Source organism: Macrotis lagotis, chromosome X (genome assembly GCF_037893015.1).
Source record: "Macrotis lagotis isolate mMagLag1 chromosome X, bilby.v1.9.chrom.fasta, whole genome shotgun sequence".
NCBI lineage: Eukaryota > Metazoa > Chordata > Mammalia > Peramelemorphia > Peramelidae > Macrotis > Macrotis lagotis.
The window spans coordinates 347,278,250-347,299,323 of record NC_133666.1 but is presented as its reverse complement, the minus strand read 5'-3'; the positions used below and the strand labels follow the sequence as shown (position 1 = coordinate 347,299,323).

At 33.9% G+C, this 21,074-nt stretch overlaps 1 protein-coding gene across 3 annotated transcripts in view; it reads left to right on the top strand.

The window, feature by feature from the left end:
* CTNND2 (catenin delta 2) overlaps positions 1 to 21,074 on the top strand; it is a 1,202,081-nt gene that overhangs the window by 615,886 nt on the left and 565,121 nt on the right. For all 3 annotated transcript variants that reach the window (XM_074205345.1, XM_074205344.1, XM_074205347.1), the window contains one exon: positions 17,310 to 17,482. In XM_074205345.1, the coding sequence (XP_074061446.1) occupies positions 17,310 to 17,482 (173 nt within the window). The remainder of the gene's footprint in view (positions 1 to 17,309; positions 17,483 to 21,074) is intronic.

Below are 21,074 nucleotides of genomic sequence, written 5' to 3'. Positions count from 1 at the left end.
TAAGACCTGCATTTAGTCCCTGTAGTTCTATAACCTTTATTATCCATGGAGAATTATAGGGCAGCAGCATCTGGAACAGTCAAGACCAATTAAAAATGAAATCTATCCCCTTCAATAAGGTAGGTAGTCTGATCTTAAGTTCCTTACTACCTGTATTTTGTACTTAAAAAATCATACTTCCTTCAGGACCTTAAAGAGACTGTCTTACAATACATCATGGTACATTTCACTGTTAATCATAGAGGCATAAAATGGCAACCTTGGAACTAAATTCAGAGATTTAGAGTCTAGCTCCTGTCTGAAGAATGAATGATTTAATGTTTCACTGAAAAAATTGAAATTGCAAGATTTTTCTTCTTCTATCCTCTTCATTAGTTTGAATTTCCCAGATGACCCCTGACTCTCTTCTTTCACCCTCATTTCACATGAAAAGGTGACCCATCTTGCCAAGTTTCCTTTCCACTAGCATAAGTGATCCCATTTCATTTCTTCTCTAAAAAATTATTCTCTCTATCATCCTCACTGCATTACTTGGCTTTAATCTCTCCTGACTGCTTGCTTCCTTTCCATATCGTCAAAAAAAAAAAACAAGAAACAAAAAATCCACCATAATTCAATGCCTCCCTCCCTTTTGGTTATATTTCTCTATTTCTCTGTCCTTTTTTTTGCTAAACACATTGAAAAGGCCATATACAAAAACACCCCTTCATTTATGTTTCTCCTATTCTACTCCCAACTTCATATTTCAACTGAAGGTGATCTCTCCAAAATTATTAATGTTCTCTTAATTGTCAAATCTAATGGCCTTAAATCTTCATCCTTCTTGATATCCCTACAATCTTTGTCATATTAATCACTCTCTTCTTGACACTCTTCTTTCTTGGTTTTCATGATACTATTCTATCTTGTTTCCCATCTTACCTGTTTGACCTTTCCTCAGTCTCCATCGAAGGATCTTCATCTAGGTCATACCCACTAAGCATGGGTGTCCCATAAAAGTCTGACCTCAACCCTCTAGTTTTCTACCTCTATACTATTTCACTTGGTAACCTCATCAAGTACTTTGCATTCAATTTTTATCTCTATGGTGATGCTTGTCAGGTCTATTTATTTAGCCCTAACCTTTCTCCTGACTTCCCATTTTTATATCTTTACCTATTGGATTTCTGGAATCTTAAACTTAAAAGCATGTTCAAATCTAAATTAGTTTTTCCCCAAACCTTATCTTCCTTACTTCCCTCTCATTGTTGAAGATATCACCATCCTCCTTCTAACCAAAACTTATATCCTAGATGACATTCTTGAATCCTCTATCTATTCCATTCCATATCCAGTATCCTACCAAAGTCTATTGATTTTCCTTTCATAACATCTCTCATATTTTCCCCCTTCTCTTCTTAATACTGCTACCATCCTGCATAGACTCATATCAGGTCACAACTTGCTTACTACAATAGCCTACTGATTGGTGTCTAGACCATAGGTATCTTCCTACTCCAATGCATCCTCCATTTAGTTGCCAAAGTCATTTTCCTACAGCTCAGGTTCAGATCTGTCATTCCCCCCCTCACTCTCACTAGTTATAATCCTTCTCATCCTCTGGCATTTGAATACTCTCATAGCCTCATCCCCTTTTTCCTTTTTGATGTTTTATACCTAGTCTCTCTTTCACCACAATCCTAATCTCTTTCTGATAACACTGCTATCTTTGATATTCCTTGAACAAGATGAACTAGCTCCTAACTGAGCATTTTAACTGGCTGTCCCCAAATATGGAACTGGTTTTCCTTCACATATCTATTTTCTGACATCCCAAGCTCCAGGTCCCAACTAGAATCCTACAGGAAATCTTTTCTAATATCCACTTAATTCTATGGCCTTCTCTCTGTTGATTATTTTCAGCTTACCTGCTTAATAACTGACATATTATTACCCCTCCCAATTAGAATTCCTTGGGAGCATGAACTGCTCATCTTTTGTCTTTCTTTGTATTCTATGTGCTTAGCATGGCTTTGGTAAGTTATTGGCCTTTCATGGCTATTTAATAAAGATTTATTGAATAGCTGACCTTGACAATACCACTAAAGTTAATCATCTAGCTTTCATGAAGATTTTGTAATTTTTAGAAAAATTCTTTCTGTTAAGGCAGCCTATTCCATTTTGGAATAACTCAGGTTGTTAAAATATTCTATAAAGATAGCACTCAAAAGAAGTCACATTCAGAATTTATTGGTGTAGTATATTATTGATTTCCAGTCTATTTAATGTTAGTCTAAAATAGATTTAATTTGGGGAACTGATGACTTGCTAATCTCTGATGAACTAATTCACTCAGATATGAAAATACTCAAAATACGAGAAACTTCATGGAATTAAAAAAAAACTGTTTCAGGATTAAAAGAATTTCTTTTCTCTTTCCATTTGAAGGTAAAATGCTTTTGTTATTCTGAGAATTAAAACTGCCTCTGAAATATCTTTATCCTTTTTCCTAAATTTTTGATAGATTAGAAAATTTTATTTCTAGGTGGCCATAATAAAAGGTATGTTACAAAATTAAAATAATGGTATATTTTTGGTTTGCTGTTATAAATATTTTACAAAATGCAATTAGAAACTTATATGTTTTACCTTCTTTTTCTAAACATGCATTTAGAAATTGCTGGTATCTGCTGAATCCTGGTCAGCTGGGCTGGTCAAAATTCAATTAGCAATCCACATGGTCTTCTCTTAAAACTCCTTCTAACTTTTCTATCCCTTTCTTAATATGCTGTAACTTACTTTAATAAATCTCTATTTTTCTTTCCAAAACCTGCAAAAAAAAAAAAGAAATTTATGGTATCAGGGACCCAAGATGTAAGAGAATGCAGAAAGAAAACAACTGAAGGACATATAAAGAATAGTTGCTCATTATGTCTTTAGAAATGTCTTTTTCCCTACATGAAAACTCTAATTATATACATTTTCCCCAAAGGATGTCTGCTTTCCCTTCTGTTAAATATTATTTTAAGCATATTACACTACCTCCTCAAAAATTATGGCTATTGCTTCAGAAGAGAGTATATTAATGAAAAAGACATAGGCAAAATATAAAGAAGTATTTTTTTAGATTATGAAGAGGAGGAAAGAATGTATATTTCCCAGTTGAAAAACAGTTACTGCCATCTGTGTTATGAATGGCTCCTGGGATTAAGGTCTAAGTTTAGAGATTTGGGAAAATGAGTGAAAATTTCCATTAAACACATAATTGTATTTTGTAATTGACAAGGTACCAAAGGTACCTAGAAATTAATTATTATGGTCAAATGAGGCTCAGACATGACAGGGTGAAGAATTAAGACTTGGAATGGGAAAATTATCTCTCATCCTCTGAAATTTGTCAACTAGAAAAGAAATAGAATTTGAAAGCATCATAATATCCTTAGAGTCTGTCCTAGAGTTAATTTTACCTTGGGGTCCCCTTGAAGACCATCCAAATCAATTCCCTTCATTCTAGCTCCCCAGCCCTGACTCAGCATGTAGGAAGAGGAGAGAATCAATCATTCAATAAATAAGCTACTCGTTATTATTTAACTTATATATATGTGTGGCACTGTGCTAGATGATGAGATAAAAATATATAAAATAAAGTAGTCCTTTACTCATAAGTCTATATTGTATCAGGAGAGAAAACAATCACAAGTATAAGTACATACAGAATGAATATCAAGAGAATAAATATAAAGTAGCTCAATACAAGATAGTTTGGAAAGAAATTCACTAGCTGTTGAGGGAATCGGGAAAGTTTATGCAGAAGTAGATCTGTGTTTTTATGATAGAGAAGATACTATGAATTAGAGGCCAGGACAGTGAAGATGATTAGTGCAAAGATAGGAGGTAGAGTGTGTGAATAATTAATAGAGAGAAGACAAAGTTGATTGTATTGCAGAATGTGGGAAGGAGTTATTTATTGTACAGTATAGCTAGAAAGATAGATTGAGTCAAGGATGTGAAGCACTCTAAAAACTAAATAGATGAGTTTATATTTTATTATTAGTTTGTAGATTTATTTTATATCATATTATAATCTATATAGTCATAATTATTTGTTAATATTAGTAATCAACACATATATATTCATGTCATATATAAATATGTGTTATTTATAATTAAATATGTTATATATTCATTAGTTTATATATATATCTTTAGTTAAATTATATATGTATGCATATATTTATATTGTTCTCAATATTAGCATGGTCAAATTTGGGCTTAAGGAAAATCATTTAAATAGGATTGGAGAAGATGGATTGAAGTGGGGAGAGACATAGGTCAGGGAGTTCAATTAGGAGATCAATGCAATACTCAAGGTAATAGGTAGTGAAGGTCTGAACTTGTATGGGAGTAATAGTGAATAGAAAGGAGCAACTGAATTTAAGAGATATGGAAGCAGAGCTGGCAAGGTTTGGCAAGGAAGGTGAAGAAATGTAAGGAATTAAGATAATATTAAAATAACTTCAAAGTTACAAACCCAGGAGAGTGAAAGGATGGTTGTAATTTCTATGGAAATAGTGAGGACTGGAAGATAGCTAGATTTGGAGTAAGACTAGGAAATGGAACTAATAAGTTTCATTTTGGAAACATTGAGTTTTATATAGTTCCAGAAGATCCAATTTAGAATGTGAAATAAGAAATGAATTGTAGTGTAGTACTACTGCAACTCAAAGACTAGAGTTGGATATAAAAATGCTTCATTGATGCAGAAATGACAATTAAACCTATTGGAGCTGATGATTACCAAGAAGAATAGAGAGAGTCGAGGAGAGGGCCCAAGACAGAGTCTGGGAGACAGCACCATTAGGGGATGTAATCTGTATGATCAGCTAGCAGAGGAGATTGAGGAAGATGACCAAGAGATAATATTTTCTTGCAAACTCAAAGAAGAGAGAAACAAGTGATTAATATTTTGACATACAGCAAAGAGGCCAAGGAGGATGAGTACTTAGAAAATATTTAGCACTGAAATATAACAATTAAGAAGTCAGTGATAACTTTGACTGGCAGTGGAGAAAGCAGTTTCAGTTGAGTGATGGGGTCAGAACCCATATTACAAAGGGTTGAGGAGTGAATGAAAGAAGAGAAAGTTATTGGTTCTTTACTGACTTTTCTAGGAACTGTTCCTTCCTTTCCAAGGAAGTCAATTGATTCATTGCAAAGAGTACTGTACCTGGAGCCCAAAAGACTCATTTTCCTGAGTTTGAATAGAGTTTCAGATACTTACTAGCTGTGAAATCCTGGACAAATTATTTAACCTTGTTTTCCTTAGTTTTCTCAACTGTAAAATGAACTGAAAAAAAGAAAAGGTAATCCATTTCACAATCTTTGCCAAGAAAGCCCAATAGGGGGTCATGAAAAGTCAGATATGACTGATCAAGTAATAACTTTTCTTTCCACTTATGCCTTCTAAAATCTAAATGTTATGTGAACATTGATACTTCTTAAAAAACCTCCGCTCACATCACATGTGATATTAATATTAATTATCAGATAGTAACATCTTCATACTTTAGTTTTTAAATTTAATTTTTGTTATTAAAATGGATTTTGATTGGTGGGTAGAATGGCATAATAATGTTTTAAAATCTGATGGACAATGAGCTAGGAATGTGATTGATCATAAAAAGAGGAACAGGCTAGATTTAAAAATTGCAAGAACTCTTTGTTATCCCCAGCCTTCTCCCTGAAACAAATATCCATCATTTGAATATCAATATTCCTTCCAGTGATGCTGAATAAAAACAAGTGCTGGAATAACTTTTTATCCAAATAATTAAAATTTTAATTTATCTAAAGGGAAATGAATAGGGTTCTGATGAGTATGAATAAGTTACATTGTTTAGTAGAAGCCTGACATCAGAAATATTAATGACTGGAAATGGAGGCAGCTATAGAAATGGTGATGTCATATAGAAAGAGTGAGGGGATAAGCAATAAGCATGCTAATTACTCCATTGGCATCTATTCATTTAAAGAGATTTAGCATAAGCCTTCCAACTTATTGTGAGAATGCATAAAATTCTATGGAGAAAAAAATTAAGTTTAATTTTAACAAAAATTATACAGGATAGGAAGGTATAGATTGCTTAAGGAATCACCCACATTAATCACAGATCTGTCAAAATAGAGAATACCAAGGATTCAAATATATTGTTTATATAAGAACAAATAGAGACTAAGAAAAATAAAGCTTTTTTTAGATTTTTGCAAGGCAATGAGGTTAAGTGACTTGTCCAAGGCCACACAGCTAGGTAATTATTAAGTATCTGAGGTTGAATTTGAACTCAGGTCCTCCTGACTCCAGGGCTGGTGCTCTATTCACTATGCCACCTAACTGCCCTGAAAAACAGAGCTTTAGTTGATTCTGAGAAATCAGAGTTAGATAAAAGAAAACTATAAGGAGCAGCTGGTTTCATAACAATAATATCTATAATAAGTGATTAGCCATATAGCATTCCATAGTTTGGCTATAATGGATAAATGATATTATTGACAGGTGATGCTATTTGGAAGAACATTCATGTAATGTTTGTAGATCCAGTATTGTTGAATCAGATCACAGGGAAAAAAACAAGCAAACTAAAGGCAAAAAAGGTTCATTTCCAAAGAAAATTCATTGCTTTTCAAGGTTTTCAATTTTTGTTCTTCATAACTAATTTATACAAAGTCTCTTTGCCCTTCCACAGTTATTGATTATGGTGAATATAAATGTTCTACTTTCCGTGGTCACTAACCTTATTTTTTATTTGAAAATGAAGGCACAGGAGTTGCCAAAGTGAACTTAATGACTTTCCCATTGTTCCCCTGGCCTAGATACCTTCACATTTCCCCCTGGTGAATAGATGAAAGGTGTCTTTGGTGAATTACTATTTCCAATTGATCTCTTCTTTTTCTTTGTAAATATGCAGATAAGGCAGAACTTGAGAGAAAAAAAAGAACTAAACATATAGATTAATTGCCTACTAATGCTCCAGGCTCTATCTAAGTGCTGGGAATACAGGCAAAAGAGAGTCCCTGCTCTCAAGGAACTCCCAGTCTAATGAAAGAGACTAAGAACAGCCATATACAAATAAAGCTATAAGTGATTGTAAATAAGAGAAAACTGAGGGAAGGCACTAGAATTAAGAAGAATCATTAGAGGCTTCTTATAGAAGGTAAGATTTTAACTAGAAATTGAAGCCCAGGAAACAAGGAGGTAAAGATGAGAACAGAAAATATTCCAAGTTTGGGACACATCTGGTGAAAATGCCTGTAATCAGGACATAGAACATCAGGGTGGCCAGTGCCACTAGATTTCAAAGTAAATCCAGAAAAAGACTGTGATTTTTAAAAAAGTGAATAGAATCTAATAACAAATAAGTAAAATGGTTAGCTATTCAGAGCTCATAAAGAAGAAAGTGCTAAAAAAGTTAAAATTAGTCCATAGATCAAATGTAATTAAAATTTTAAAAAAATGAAACATTTTCTATTCTTTTATGAATAAACTTAGGCTTAAATAGTCTTAATTTTGGAATAAATACAATAATTACTTCAAGTCTTGGTAGCCTTAGAAACAATAACATTTTGTATTACAATTTGACCATTATATTTTTTCATAACCAAATTGGGTAGTTGTTTTGTTTTATTTTTTTATTTGTGAATCTCCTTTTCATAGTCACACACATCATGCTCTACCTATAAATTTTGGAAGACAGAAAACCAAAAGAAGGCTATTCCAAATAGCATCACCTGAAATGTAGAGGAGACAAAGGAGAGTAGTGCAAAATAAGCCTGGAAAGGTAGACTGGAAATATATGTATATATATATATATATATATATATATATATATATATATATATATATATATGTATGTATATGATGTAAATGTATTTTCATTTGTATATGCATATACATAATACATATATATGTTTTATAGGTGTGTATCTGTATATATATATATATATATACATATTATATGTATATAAGATGCCATGTTATGAAGTTTTTGTTTTTTTCTAGATGCTTTAGGGAATTCCTAAAGATTCTTGAATAAGGCAATGACATGGTCACACTTTTCTTGAGGAAACAATACTTTATAGAGAAGAAAAGCCCACAAGCTAGGAATAGCATAGAAGGGGTAACTAGATGATGCAGTGAATATAGTTCTGGAGTCAGGAGAACCTGGGTTCAAATCCAGATTCAGGAACTGGGTGGCAGCTGGGTGGTGCTGTGGAAAGAGCACCAGCCCTGGAGTCAGGAGAACCTTGAATTCAAATCTGACCTCAGACACTTAATAAATAACTAGCTGTGTGACCTTGAGAAAGCCTTAACCCCAATACCTTGCAAAACCCCCAAACAGAAAGAAGACTATTACTATATATAGTGCAGGTAATGGAAGTTTCAACTAGGTTGGGGACCATGTAAATTTAAGAAGCTGGATATGAAAGTTTTTACCGAAGGGGGAAAAAATCAACAAAACTTCGTAGCTGATTTAAGTAATAGTATAATTTGATCTGTTGAGTTGGCTTGTAATTATTTTAAATTACAAGATATGCAATGATCAAAATCAGTCAATCAATCAACACTGGATAAACACCTAGTATATGAACCTTGAGGGCAGCTAGGTGGCTCAGTGGATAAATCTGTAAAATGTATTGGAAGAAGTAGCAAACCTCTCCAGTATCTTCACTAAATGTGGTTTCAAGGAGTCAGATATGACTGAAATGAGTGAACAATAACAAATATAAGTCAGGCGCTGAAGATACCAAAAATAAAGGGTAGAAAAGATAATACCTGCCCTTGATGAACTCACAGTCTAATGTTTTAGGATTTTTTTTTAGGTTTTTACAAGGCAAATGGGGTTAAGTGGCTTGCATTTTTGATTTTGTATTGTACCTTTGATTTAAATTCCAGTTTGAAGATTGGAAAAATTATTATGTCAGCAGTCTGTAATGAGAACATTGATAGGTTCCAATAGGCAATCTTACAGTTATATTTAGAAAGCAGAAAATGAATTAACATGCAAACTGCACACCCCAGAAGCAACAGCAGGGGAAAAAAGGCATCTGCTTCAGAATGATCAATAATTTAAGCACATACCTATCTATCTTGCTTTGTAGTGGCTTTTGTTGTTGTTTAACATCTGTGTTTTGAACTTATCATATTAAAGTTTTAACTTTAACGCCTGTTTCTATGCAGAATTTAAAGTGCTATGGTAAGGAAGGCACTTAGCCAGGAAATACCCCTAACCTAGCCTTTCTTCACTTGTTTAGCACCTTCTATATCCACAGTAGACTTTGAAACTTATCCCTTAAAAATATTCAAAGGAAAATTTCTTGGTGACTGCTAAAAGATTTAAAGGACAGGCTGGACCCCATAGTCTCCTATTCGTTCAGGTTTGATACTATGATAAAATGAGGCATTTGCAAGTTATTACAGTTAATAAAATGTGATTTATTTTCACCTAACACTACAAGGACAAGCTAGAAGGATACAGTGATACTTAACTTCTGTAGACATTGTTCAGTTATTTCAGTTGTGTATGACTTCTTGTGACCCTATTTGGAATTTCTTGGCAAAGATACTAGAATACTTTGCCATTTCCGTCTCCAACTCATTTTAAAGATGACTAATTAAGGCAACCAGAATTAGGTGACTTTCCCAGGTTACACAGCTGGTAAGTGTTGCAGGCTGGATCTGAACTCAGGTATTCCTACCTCCAAGCCTGGCACTCTGTCCACTGTGCCATCTACCTGTCCATCACTATACTTGCAACTTCCCTTGATTCCATATAAAACTTCTAGTCAGCAGGGCAGAATATAATTATTCCTGTGGTCTTTAAATATCATCTACCAAATGAGAGGAAACCTTGATTGCACATGATTGGGATATTTAATCTCCATAGAACAGGAGTGGGGAACATTTTTTTCTGGATTTTTTAACATCATTCTCCTGCTATAATTGGTCAAATATTTAATTGATTCATCTTTAAAAAGCTCCCAGATTTATTTAATTTCTAGTCATATCTTGGACTTGAAGACTCAAAAAGCCTGGTGGTCTGGTGTTCCTTGCCCCTGCCTTAGGAGAACAGGAGCTGTGTTGACAGGCAGGAAAGAATCAGATCTTAGGGATAAGTTTTTTGTCATTTAGAGAAAACAAATCTTTATGGAAGGGAAATGGGGGAAATCCAAGTGCATTTTTAGAAATATTTTATTTATTTTGAGTTTTACAATTTTCCCCCATTCTTGTTTTCCTCCCTCCACCCCCACAGAAAGCATTCTGTTAGTCTTTACATTGGTTCCATATTATACAGAGAAATCATATCCATAAGGAAGAAAAATAAAGTATGAGATAGTAAAATTACAGAATAAGGTAATAGTCTTGTTTTTCTAATTTGAAGGTAATAGTCTTTGATATTTGTTCAAAGTCCATAATTCTTTCTCTGGATACAGAGATAGCCCAAAATTGTCCCTGGTTGTTGCACTGATGGAATGAGCAAGTCCATCAAGGTTGATCATCACTCCCATGTGGCTGTTAGGTTGTACAATGTTTTTCTGGTTCTGATCATCTCACTCAGCATCTGTTCATGCACATCCTTCCAGGCTTCCCTGAATTCCCATCCCTCCTGGTTTCTAATAGAACAATAGTGTTTCAAGACATACATATACCACAGTTTGTTAAGTCATTCCCCAATTGAAGGACATTCACTAGATTTCCAATTCTTTACCACCACAAACAAGGCTGCTATGAATATTTTTTGTACAAGTGATGTTTTTACCCTTTTTTCATAATCTCTTCAGGATATAGACCCAGTAGTGGTATTGCCAGATCAAAGGGTATGCACATTTTTGCTGCCCTTTGGGCATAATCCCAAATTGTTCTCCAGAAAGGTTGGATGAGTTCACAGCTCCACCAACAAAATATTAGTGTCCCAGATTTTCTGCATCCCTTCCAACATCCTTTCTGGTCATATTGGCCAGTCTGAGAGGTGTGAGGTAATCCAAGTGTATTCTAATGAACATGTTGGGGTTCTTTCTGACTCAAGAATGACTCAGGAATAAATTATAATAATTAATTTTCTATCTACATTTTTGACAAGCATCATGTTAGGTACTTGGGAAATGATGATTAAAAAAATTAAACTCCTTAGTTCTTAAAGAGTTTACATGGAGCAAAGTACATACACACAGATAAGAAAGCAATGGAAAGCCCTAATAGAGCAGGGAAGGTGCAGCTTATCATGCAGGAAAAGCCTCTATTAGCAAATGGTATTTGAACTGAGTTTTCAAGTTACAAGGGGTAGAGGTGAAGAGACAAGATGTTCCAGGTGTGAAAAGGCATAGAAGTGTGGGATGTGACATCATGCCTGGCAAACAATAGGCCTGTCTGCATTGTAGTGAGTATCTGAGTTCTGGGATATATAATATCGTCTCAAGGTAACTAGAGCTAACTTCAGATTCTAGGTATGATCTGTGTCTAGATCTAGAGAACTGACCTCTAGCTTACAGATCCTCAGCTGAGAGGCAATTTGGTCCACTGGAAAAACTAAAATAATACAGTTCAAAAGGGAGTCCAACTTTACAAGTAATAAATACATTAAAACTATTACTTGCTGTAAAAAGTTTGGACTTTTTTGAAATTATAGAATTCAATAAAATTATTTTTCTTTTGGAATTGACGACACTTATTTTAAGGCACCACACATTACAAAGATGAAGCCAATTATCTCGGCTGACAGTGGATGATATTAAACTGTTGGTCATGATTCCCCAATTAACTGTGCACAGAGAAAAACTTCACATGATCAAATTGTATTCTTAATTCCAGTCAGTTATTGACCACCTATTGGTCAGAAGGGCAGGAAAGGTGAAAACATGATTAGTGAAATACAACCTCACTATCACTGCTAGGGAAATAAACTTAAGCTTTAAGTCATACTATTAGAATTAACAAGGGAGGACTTGGGGAAGGTTACAGTGACATCCATCTTCATGTCCTAAGAACATATTTAAAAATTATGACAAATTCAGTATAAATAGATGCAATCCCCTTTGGAATTCAGGAATAAAATAGACCAAGACTTTAACGATTCCCAGTAGAAAATGAAGCCATCTGGGAGGTACTATATTTAAGGCATAATTATACCCATTAGCAGAATGAAACTTACAACTACTTAGGTATGTCTCTTACAGAACACTAGAAACTACCACCCTTCCCAATACATCACACTGCCCTTTTAAGGATTTTCCATCTTTCTTCCTTGACTTTTCCATGTCTCTTTCCCTTCTTTGCTAATGCCAGGGAATCTTCCTCCTCACCTTAACAACCCCATGTAATCCTTAGTGCCATTTTACTGGGAAGCTAGTTAGCAATAGGTCTAAAGTAGTAAGGTGAGTTCTGGAAGATGGGAGTGGGAAGAAGAAGGAAAATAAGACACTAGCCCTAACACTCATATTCCTCTTCATTTCTGGAAGGAAAGGAAAAGTTCTTCTTTGTTTGGAGGAGAAGAAGAGAATAATACTCACCATTTCCTATTTACTCTTTATCCCTAAGTATGTCACAGTTTCTAACTCCAGAGATCCACCCTTTCCTTATAATTTTTATCCCTTTTTCCCTATCTCTTAGCCTTTCCCTCCTTGGAATGCTCTTTTATCAAATTCCAGTCCACAACCCCAAGCTGACTGGATCCACAATCAATGACTTGTAGATAGAGGAATTCTCATTCCTTTCTAGCAAATGTAAGATCATGTGAGTAATATAAATTGTGGCATCATGAATATAATTCCATACCAAAACATACCCAGTTAGAATTCAATGGTAAAGTACATTAGATGCATCATTAAATAGCATTCTATATCCAGAACTTATAAACTTAATCATCAGGTATAATATTTTTTGGAGGAGAGAAGGGAAACTGCATCAAAAGTTTCAAATACTCAATGTATGATTGAATTTATAGGATGATTTGAGTAGTCACAACTCCCCATCACTGTCAAAACTCCCATCCATTACCTTGTCCTCATCTGTGTTTGATGACAAATCACTGTCTCAGGAGAGGCTCTGATGCTCTCCTGCCTGTGCTCTGGTCCATGGTAGACCACAAGCACTCCCTGGGCAAGTCTGGTATGTGGATGCAGGCTTAGTTCATTTCATTTCATGAAAATGAAGCAAGCATTGTTTCCTTCTTGGAGATCACTCGCTTCTTTTTCATCAGCAGTTCTTCTTGCCTCATGCTGAACCATCTTTGTGGACACAACAATTCTACTTGCCCTTTGCTCTTCAATCCATCTCTTCATTCCCTCTCTACAGCAGATCATTTTTCTGACTTGCCTCTCATGACCTTCTTCTGGTGGAGTGTTTTCAGTAGGGTTTCTTCTTCTCATAGTCAATCTTGGATTGTTTTCTTGGTTGGAGAAGGACCAGACTGACATTCAGCAACATGAATTCCATTCACCTTTGCAAACTGGATCACTTTGAACTTGAATTCAGCACTGTGCTAAAATCTTTTCTGAATCATTTCTGGGCAGATAGTGGCAAAATGTAGCCTAATATACTGGTGACAAATGTGAAAAAAAATGAGCACAAAGACAATGAATTCAAAAAAGCAGGAAAGGCAAGTAAAAAAATCTACAACCATTGTAAAAGATGCTCCAGTTTTTAGACCCCAAATATTTTGAAATGAGTGCATCTTATAAGTGGGGAAATATGGTAACTATCCTAGTTAACCCCCCATTTTTGAATCCCAGAAATATCATGAATTTGGAAATACCTATGCTCATTTAACTGCAATTATTTTTTAAATCTCAATTTTGTATAGGAAAATCTTATGTACAAAAATCAGTAATATGCTGAAATGTAACAAATAGTTAATCAAGTGATGTAACATGTACTTTTTCTTTTGAATGCATAATTTTAAGACCTCAACACTTTTACAATTAATGATTTGGGGGTATTTCTTTCTCTGGCCAATAATGGTTTACAGTGGTGGGGAATAGATTGAGACAGGTCCTTCCTCTCATAATTGATCTTCCCACTCCTCATCTCCTAAATCCTAAGCTGTTCCTCCTTATCCAGGGGGAAAGAAAAGTGTATTTTACTATTTGTCAAAGAGGAAAAGGAGGAACAAGGAGCATTAAAAGTGTTTAATTCCAAATGAAAGAATTTTAGAGCTGGAAAAATACTATTTAGTTCGATCTTTCAATTCTAATGATAGGGAACCTAAGGCCCAGAGGAGTGCAATGCCTTCTCGACAAATCGCAGAGCATGCTAGACCTCATAGCATAGGAGTAAGTGGAAATGAAAGTCAGGTGATCTGGGTTTGAAACAATGCAGGAAGAGTAGATCTGGAGTTGGAGAATCTATTTGCCAGCTCTGCTACTTACAAGCTATGTAATTTGGGCACAAAACTTCATAGGCTTCAGTTTCCTTGTTTGTTAAGTGAAGTCCCTTTCCATTCTAAATCTATGAACCTATAAATCCAGGATTTTGTAGTTTACTCACTAAGTGACTTTTAGGTTTCTGTTTTTATCTGTCTTTCTTTGTCTTTCTCTCTCTCTCTCTCTCTCTACCCCAAAACCCATATAGTTCAACATGAATTTGATTAGGAATCCTTCTTTATAACATCCTTACACGTCATCTGCCTGACATCATTCAAAGATAAGCAATTCACTGCTTCTAGGGAATCAACTTTGACAACAAATCTGACTTATTGTTATTATGCACCTCTTCTATGCAATACAACCAGGACATTAGTTTTTCTTTTTGGTTAATTTATACTTTGAAGGTCGCAGTGCATATGTTCATATAAACTATGTCATATCAAGAAACTAGATTCCTAAACCATCCAACAAAAATTATTCAATTCAAAATATATTTGAGTACAGAGTGATTTAAAAACAAGATAAATTAATTGACAATAATGTGACTTCATCATAATTCCCTTCATAGTGTCTCAAAGTTTCAAAGAGAATTAGAAGCAAGGAAAAGATATAGAAATTCTCAAGAGTGTATATAAAATGATGCTGTTCAAGGCACTGAAAAATTCTTTCAGTGAAGTGTTCCTTATAGTGTCAAGAGAAATCAAGAATGAAATTTTAAGCTTAGTCACTACTTGCTACTAGAATTGATATTATTGTGTGAGTTATCAGAAATGGTGTCAAGGACAAAATAGTTCATGCAGGTACAATTTCTTTCTTGCACTGGTAAGTGACTCTTCTGCATTATAATTGAAATAATTTGAGGAAATTTATATTGCAAGGTTATGCTTCAACTCTACCCCTTCTGAACTGGTAATTACTCTCATTTATGCTTCTTTTTGACCTGTTAATGAGTATTAAAATCATTTTAGAAAAGATCTATCGATGTAAATCTTTCTTCGTTTTAATATATCTCTAGCTCCCTATTTTGCCTGTCTTTGTTTCTGTCTCTCTGTCTCTCTCTTTATCTTTGCATCTCACTGTGTGTCTGTCTCTCTCTCTCTCTCTCTCTCTCTCTCTCTCTCTCTCTCTCTGTCTCTCTCTCTCTCTCTGTCTGTTTCTGTCTGTCTCTTCACCCCACCCCCACCCCGAGAATGCAATATACATTTGAATAGAAATCCTTTACAACATTCTGGCATATGTGTGATTTGCTAGATATCATTCAATGATGTCCAGTTACAGACAAGTCATTACTTCTGGGGGCTAATCTTTGAAAACTATAATTATTAGGCAGATTTTCCTTGTATTAAGTTGAAAGCTGACCCTTTACAACTTCTCTCTTCCAATCCATACTTTATATCACTGACAGTCATCATTTTTATTTTAACATATAAATCTGATGATATTATTTCATATTCAAAATTCTTTACTAACTCATTATTGCCTTCCTAGTAAGGATCACATTTATTTTCCTGGCATTCAAGTCCTCCATCATTAGGCACCACCATATTTTTTTCAGTCTTCTCATATGAGCACTTTCTGTGTATTCTATATAGCTAGCCAGAATGAATAATTCTCTAACTACTCAACAAGAATCGGACCTCCATGCCTTAACTCAGACTTGTTTCCCTGTGCCTGAATGCATTCCTTATCTTTTTCTGCAACTCTCTGTCCTTTACTCAATTAATAAATCCTATAAGAAAACCTACTTCATCACCCTTTTTTGAGAAAGACCTCCCCATTAACCCTCACAAAGTGCTTTTAAACATTTCTGATTCACATATCATGTAACTGTGATTTGCATTTCTCTGTATTGCATCATTAGACTTTGAGCCCAAGGACAGCTTTGTGATTGTGGGGTTCATTTCTTTTGGGTTTTTTTTGCCTTTCCTTGTAACCCCCAGGGTTTAAATGGTTACCATTTAGTAGACAGTTAAAAAATGCCTGCTCCCTTACCTAATAGTCATCTCTCTACTTAGTCTGTGACTTGTTAATAATGGGGATTGTGTCTCATCTAAACTTTTCATCTCCCAGAATCTAACTTTATACTATATAATATTATATACAATAGGTACTTAATGAATGCTTGTTCACCAACTGATTTAAATATAAGCAGTAATTTTAAATGGTATTGTTCACCAAACTTTTTATTCAAATACTCCTTAAGAATGTAATATTTTTGGTAGACATCTTGATAAAATGATTAGGCATGTATAGTGATTGGTATCTCTTCATTATCACAATAACTTAGGCAATCCTCATGTTGAACACTATTTCCTCTGTTTTCATGCTGTCTTTTGCTGAGATAGAAAAGATAAGCTGACAAACTCATCATCAATGCAGTGAGACCTAAGTGTTTTTTTCTCCATAAAGAGCTCTTGATATTTTAAAAGTTGTCACGTCTGTGGACACTAAAGTGTTACATTGCTCTTTACGTTGTAGAAATTATCACTGATTGGTATTCTTCAAGGACTGAGATTAGATGATTGTTTTACCTCTCTGCTCATTGAATTAAATAGAAATAATTAAAGATTTTAAATTTAATAAGCATATAGTATAGGATATACTTTCAAATGAATAAAACTATGTTTTGGATAATAAGAGAAATGATAAAATGATTCCTTTTACAATCATCTTGGATATTAAAAGTTTCTCTGAGTTGACCAACATTGGAATAATAAATAATTATTTTTAGTGACTTTTAAAATCTAAAGATATATCTTAAATCTTGTCAAATCAATTCTACAGTTTGATTTTAGCTTAAGAGTCAAAGATGGCCAGAATTGTGTGCATGTGATAATTCCAGACTACTCTCTGTAAATAATACATGTCATTTCTGCTTCACCCTCACTGACTGCTCCAAATTACTTTCAATTCAGGGCCCAGCCTTCTCTCCCAGAGTGCACTTCAGCTCAATTCCAAACCTGAAGGGTCTTTCCAGTACTCAGCCAGCTACCATAGCAACCAGACCCTTGCCCTGGGTGAAACAACACCTTCCCAACTCCCAGCTCGAAGCAGTCAAGCCAGAGCTGCTATCCAGAGCTTCAGCCAGGTATGTGTCCAAGGAATGTTGCATACATCTCATATAAATACACACACACACACACATACACACACACACAATTTCAACTATATTTTTGAGGGTTCAGGGGATTTCTTTTTCTGATTAGGGGGAATGGAAATGAATAAACATTTATATATATATATATATATATATGTATGTATGTAACTGGTACTATTTTAAATGCTTTTCAAATGTTATTTCATTTGATATTAGATACCTTAAATAAATTAGTAAAAACCTTTCTGAATGTTATAAATTACAAAAGTCCATGATAAATATGATTACAAAATGAGATTGAATTACAATAAAAATAATGACTATATTAATTAATCAATTTAGCATATATTTATTACATATTTTAGTTTATATGTTATTTATACACATGTACACACAAATATATATATATATATATATATATATATAAAGTATATACAACAATATAGACATGTATAAAATCCATCATAAAGATAAATGTGTGTGTATTTGATTTACCTGTATATTTGGATTTTCCACATTAATTTCTTATATGCAATATTTGTTGGTTTTTCCCCATAAACTGTCATTAATGAATTATTGCTACTAACCCATTTCCCCCCTTAATCTCAGTGCTTTTATTTCATGACTTTGTATGTGGTATACTATTTAGGAATTCAGAATAGTTCACAGTGGCATTGTGAATCATAGTAGACATTTCTATATAGATAGATAAATGAACATTAAATATATGTATATAATATCACTCCTGTGAATTGTTGTTATTGTTCAATTGTTCAGTTGTTTTCAGTTGAGTCTGACTCTTTGTGACCCTATTTGCAGTTTTTCTGGCAAAAATACTGGATTTGTTTGCTATTTCCTTCTCTAGTTTATTTTCAGATGAGGAAACTGAAAGAGTTAAGTGACTTGTCCAGGGTCACAAAGAGTCTGAGTTCAGATTTGGAATCAGAAAGAGGGGTCCTTCTGACTTCAGACCAGGTGCTCTATCCACTTTACCTTCTAGCTGCCTTATGTGTATATATGTGTATGTATATGTTTGCATGTGTATATATATATATATATATATATATACACACATACATACTAGTCAATGTGAAGCCCTATATCAAATTTGAATAATCAAGCCAGAAAAAAGAATATGAAAAAAAGAAGCATTCTTTTCCAAAATCCAAGTTTTTATAAAACACATACATAAATGAATATAGAGGCTATTATAAACAGAAATTTGTCAAGGAAATAATTGAAGGATCTGTAAAATGTTTTTGCAAAAAGTAAAATTAAACTTTGTTCAAGTTGAATTTTCGCTATCAGGAATTGCTTTATGATGTGTGCAAAGTATCCTCTGGTTAAAATATATTTTAGTGTTTTAAGCAAATGGTCAGAAAATGTAATCATCTTGGAGTTAAATTGTTCAATAAAATGGCTGCTATTAAAACTAGCTGTTAGTAAGATGAATTACCAACAAATGTGGGTATATTTTAAAGACATGAGTCATGAAAATATGCTACTAATGTAGCTTTAATTCAGATCTCTCTTTCCCATACTAATACTACATCACTTTTAAAAATCTACAAAACTTAAGTAGTTTTCTGCAAATTTATCAGAATCTTTGAATTGAGTCCAGTATTGAAATTATACTGAATATTCAAAAGAAGACCAGAGACTGAAGAAAGACCCTGTTACTTACTAAGTGCTACTTTGTGACTGTGAGCAAGTCTCATTCTTTCTTGGTCACAATTTCTTCATATAAGGAAGGAATTGAAGTCCCTCTCAACTCTAAATACTATGATGTTCTTTTCATTTAATTTTACCCTCTTTTCCATCTGATTTATTTTTCTTCACAAACTTAGTGATTTTTAATTGTAATACATTATCCTTCTTTTTTCTTCTATATAAATGATTGAAAATATAATCATAAAAGCTTATCTACTCGGTATGTGATTTTTGTCCCTTGAGCTCCAAATTGTTCTTCTAAATTCAGTTACTAATAAAAACGAATTTCCATTGTTTATTTAGCAATTTAAGTATTTTCTCTTATGGTCTCTTGTGCCTGGAACTCTTTCCCCTCTTCATATCAGCCTCCTGGTCTCCCTGTTAACTTCAAGTTTAGTTTAAAAACCCAACTTCTTCAGGAAGACTTTTCCAGTTTCCTTTAATGTTCATGCATACCCTCTAGTGATTATCTCCATATGTGTGAATGTATATATGGAGATAATCACCAAAGGGAAATCATGAAATATTAATTTAAAATTAATAAATTAGAAATAAATGAATAAAATATTAAATACAAACATAAGTGGCCATATTTGTGTATATATTATATGTGCACACATATATGCACACACATATATACATATACATACTTATTCATTGCCCTGTGACAACCTGATAATAGTCCTCTCTTCAATTAGAAAAGGAAGTATTTAGAAAATAAACATGTTTTCCTAATCTTATTTTCAAATACCTTTCTAGCTTGGTAGAAACATTCTCATATGCCACTTCCCAGGTAGGTATTTTTTTTTTTTGCAAGGCAAATGGGGTTAAGTGGCTTCCCCAAGGCCACACAGTTAGGTAATTATTAAGTGTCTGAGACCGGATTTGAACCCAGGTACTCCTGACTCCAAAGCCAGTACTTTATCCACTGCACCACCTAGCCGCCCCTAGGGAGACATTTTTTAATGCGGTTAAGTGGCTTGCCCAAGGCCACACAGCTAGGTAATTATTAAGTGTCTGAGGCGGGGTTTGAACTCAGGTGCTCCCGACTCCAGGGCCAGTGCTCTATTCATTGTGCCACCTAGCTGCCCCTGTGATATTTATTTTAAAATATGTTTGTTTTTCATTGAAGAAAAAAGAAGAAACTGGAAGGGATAAAAAATAGATTCTTATAAAGTGAATTAAGCTTCATAAAATAATTAGATAGATTTTGATGCTACCATGAGATAATGGTCTAAGGCTTTTTTTAGAGAATCATAGACATTTTTGAAGAAGTATGATATAGTAGAATTTTATATATTTATACCCATTATATCTGCTATCATTTCATTGTATATTGTTTAGAATAGTCAATAGATTTTAATATGACAAAGATTGTTATCATTTTCTTTCTTGAATATATCTTGATTAAAAGGCAAAAACATTAGTCATCAGTTGAAGAATTTGAGCACTTTAGACAGAGAAAGTTTTTCCTCAGTCATACCTCAAAAATGCTTCTGATCATTTAAAATATCCATTATTTCTTCCTGAATTTCTCAGGAAGCATTTTTTCACTTTTTTTAAACCATATGCATGATTTCATAGTTTTTAGGAAACTCCCTCTGGAAAGCTTTCTCTTCCAGGACATATCAACATTTGCTCTGTACCTTAGAGTTATAAAGACCCACCAGGGACATGAAGTCAAGTCACTTACTTAGTCACCCAAGCCATGCCAGAGACAGGACTTGAATCCAGATCTATTGGACTTTGAAACCATTTGTCCAGGGACTGTACCATGCTGTTTCTTATTTTGTTTTGTGTTTGCTGATGTTGTTTTTAAAAGAAGCAAGTGAACAGTTTAAATTTTCTAGTATATTGGATCATTACTGTGAGT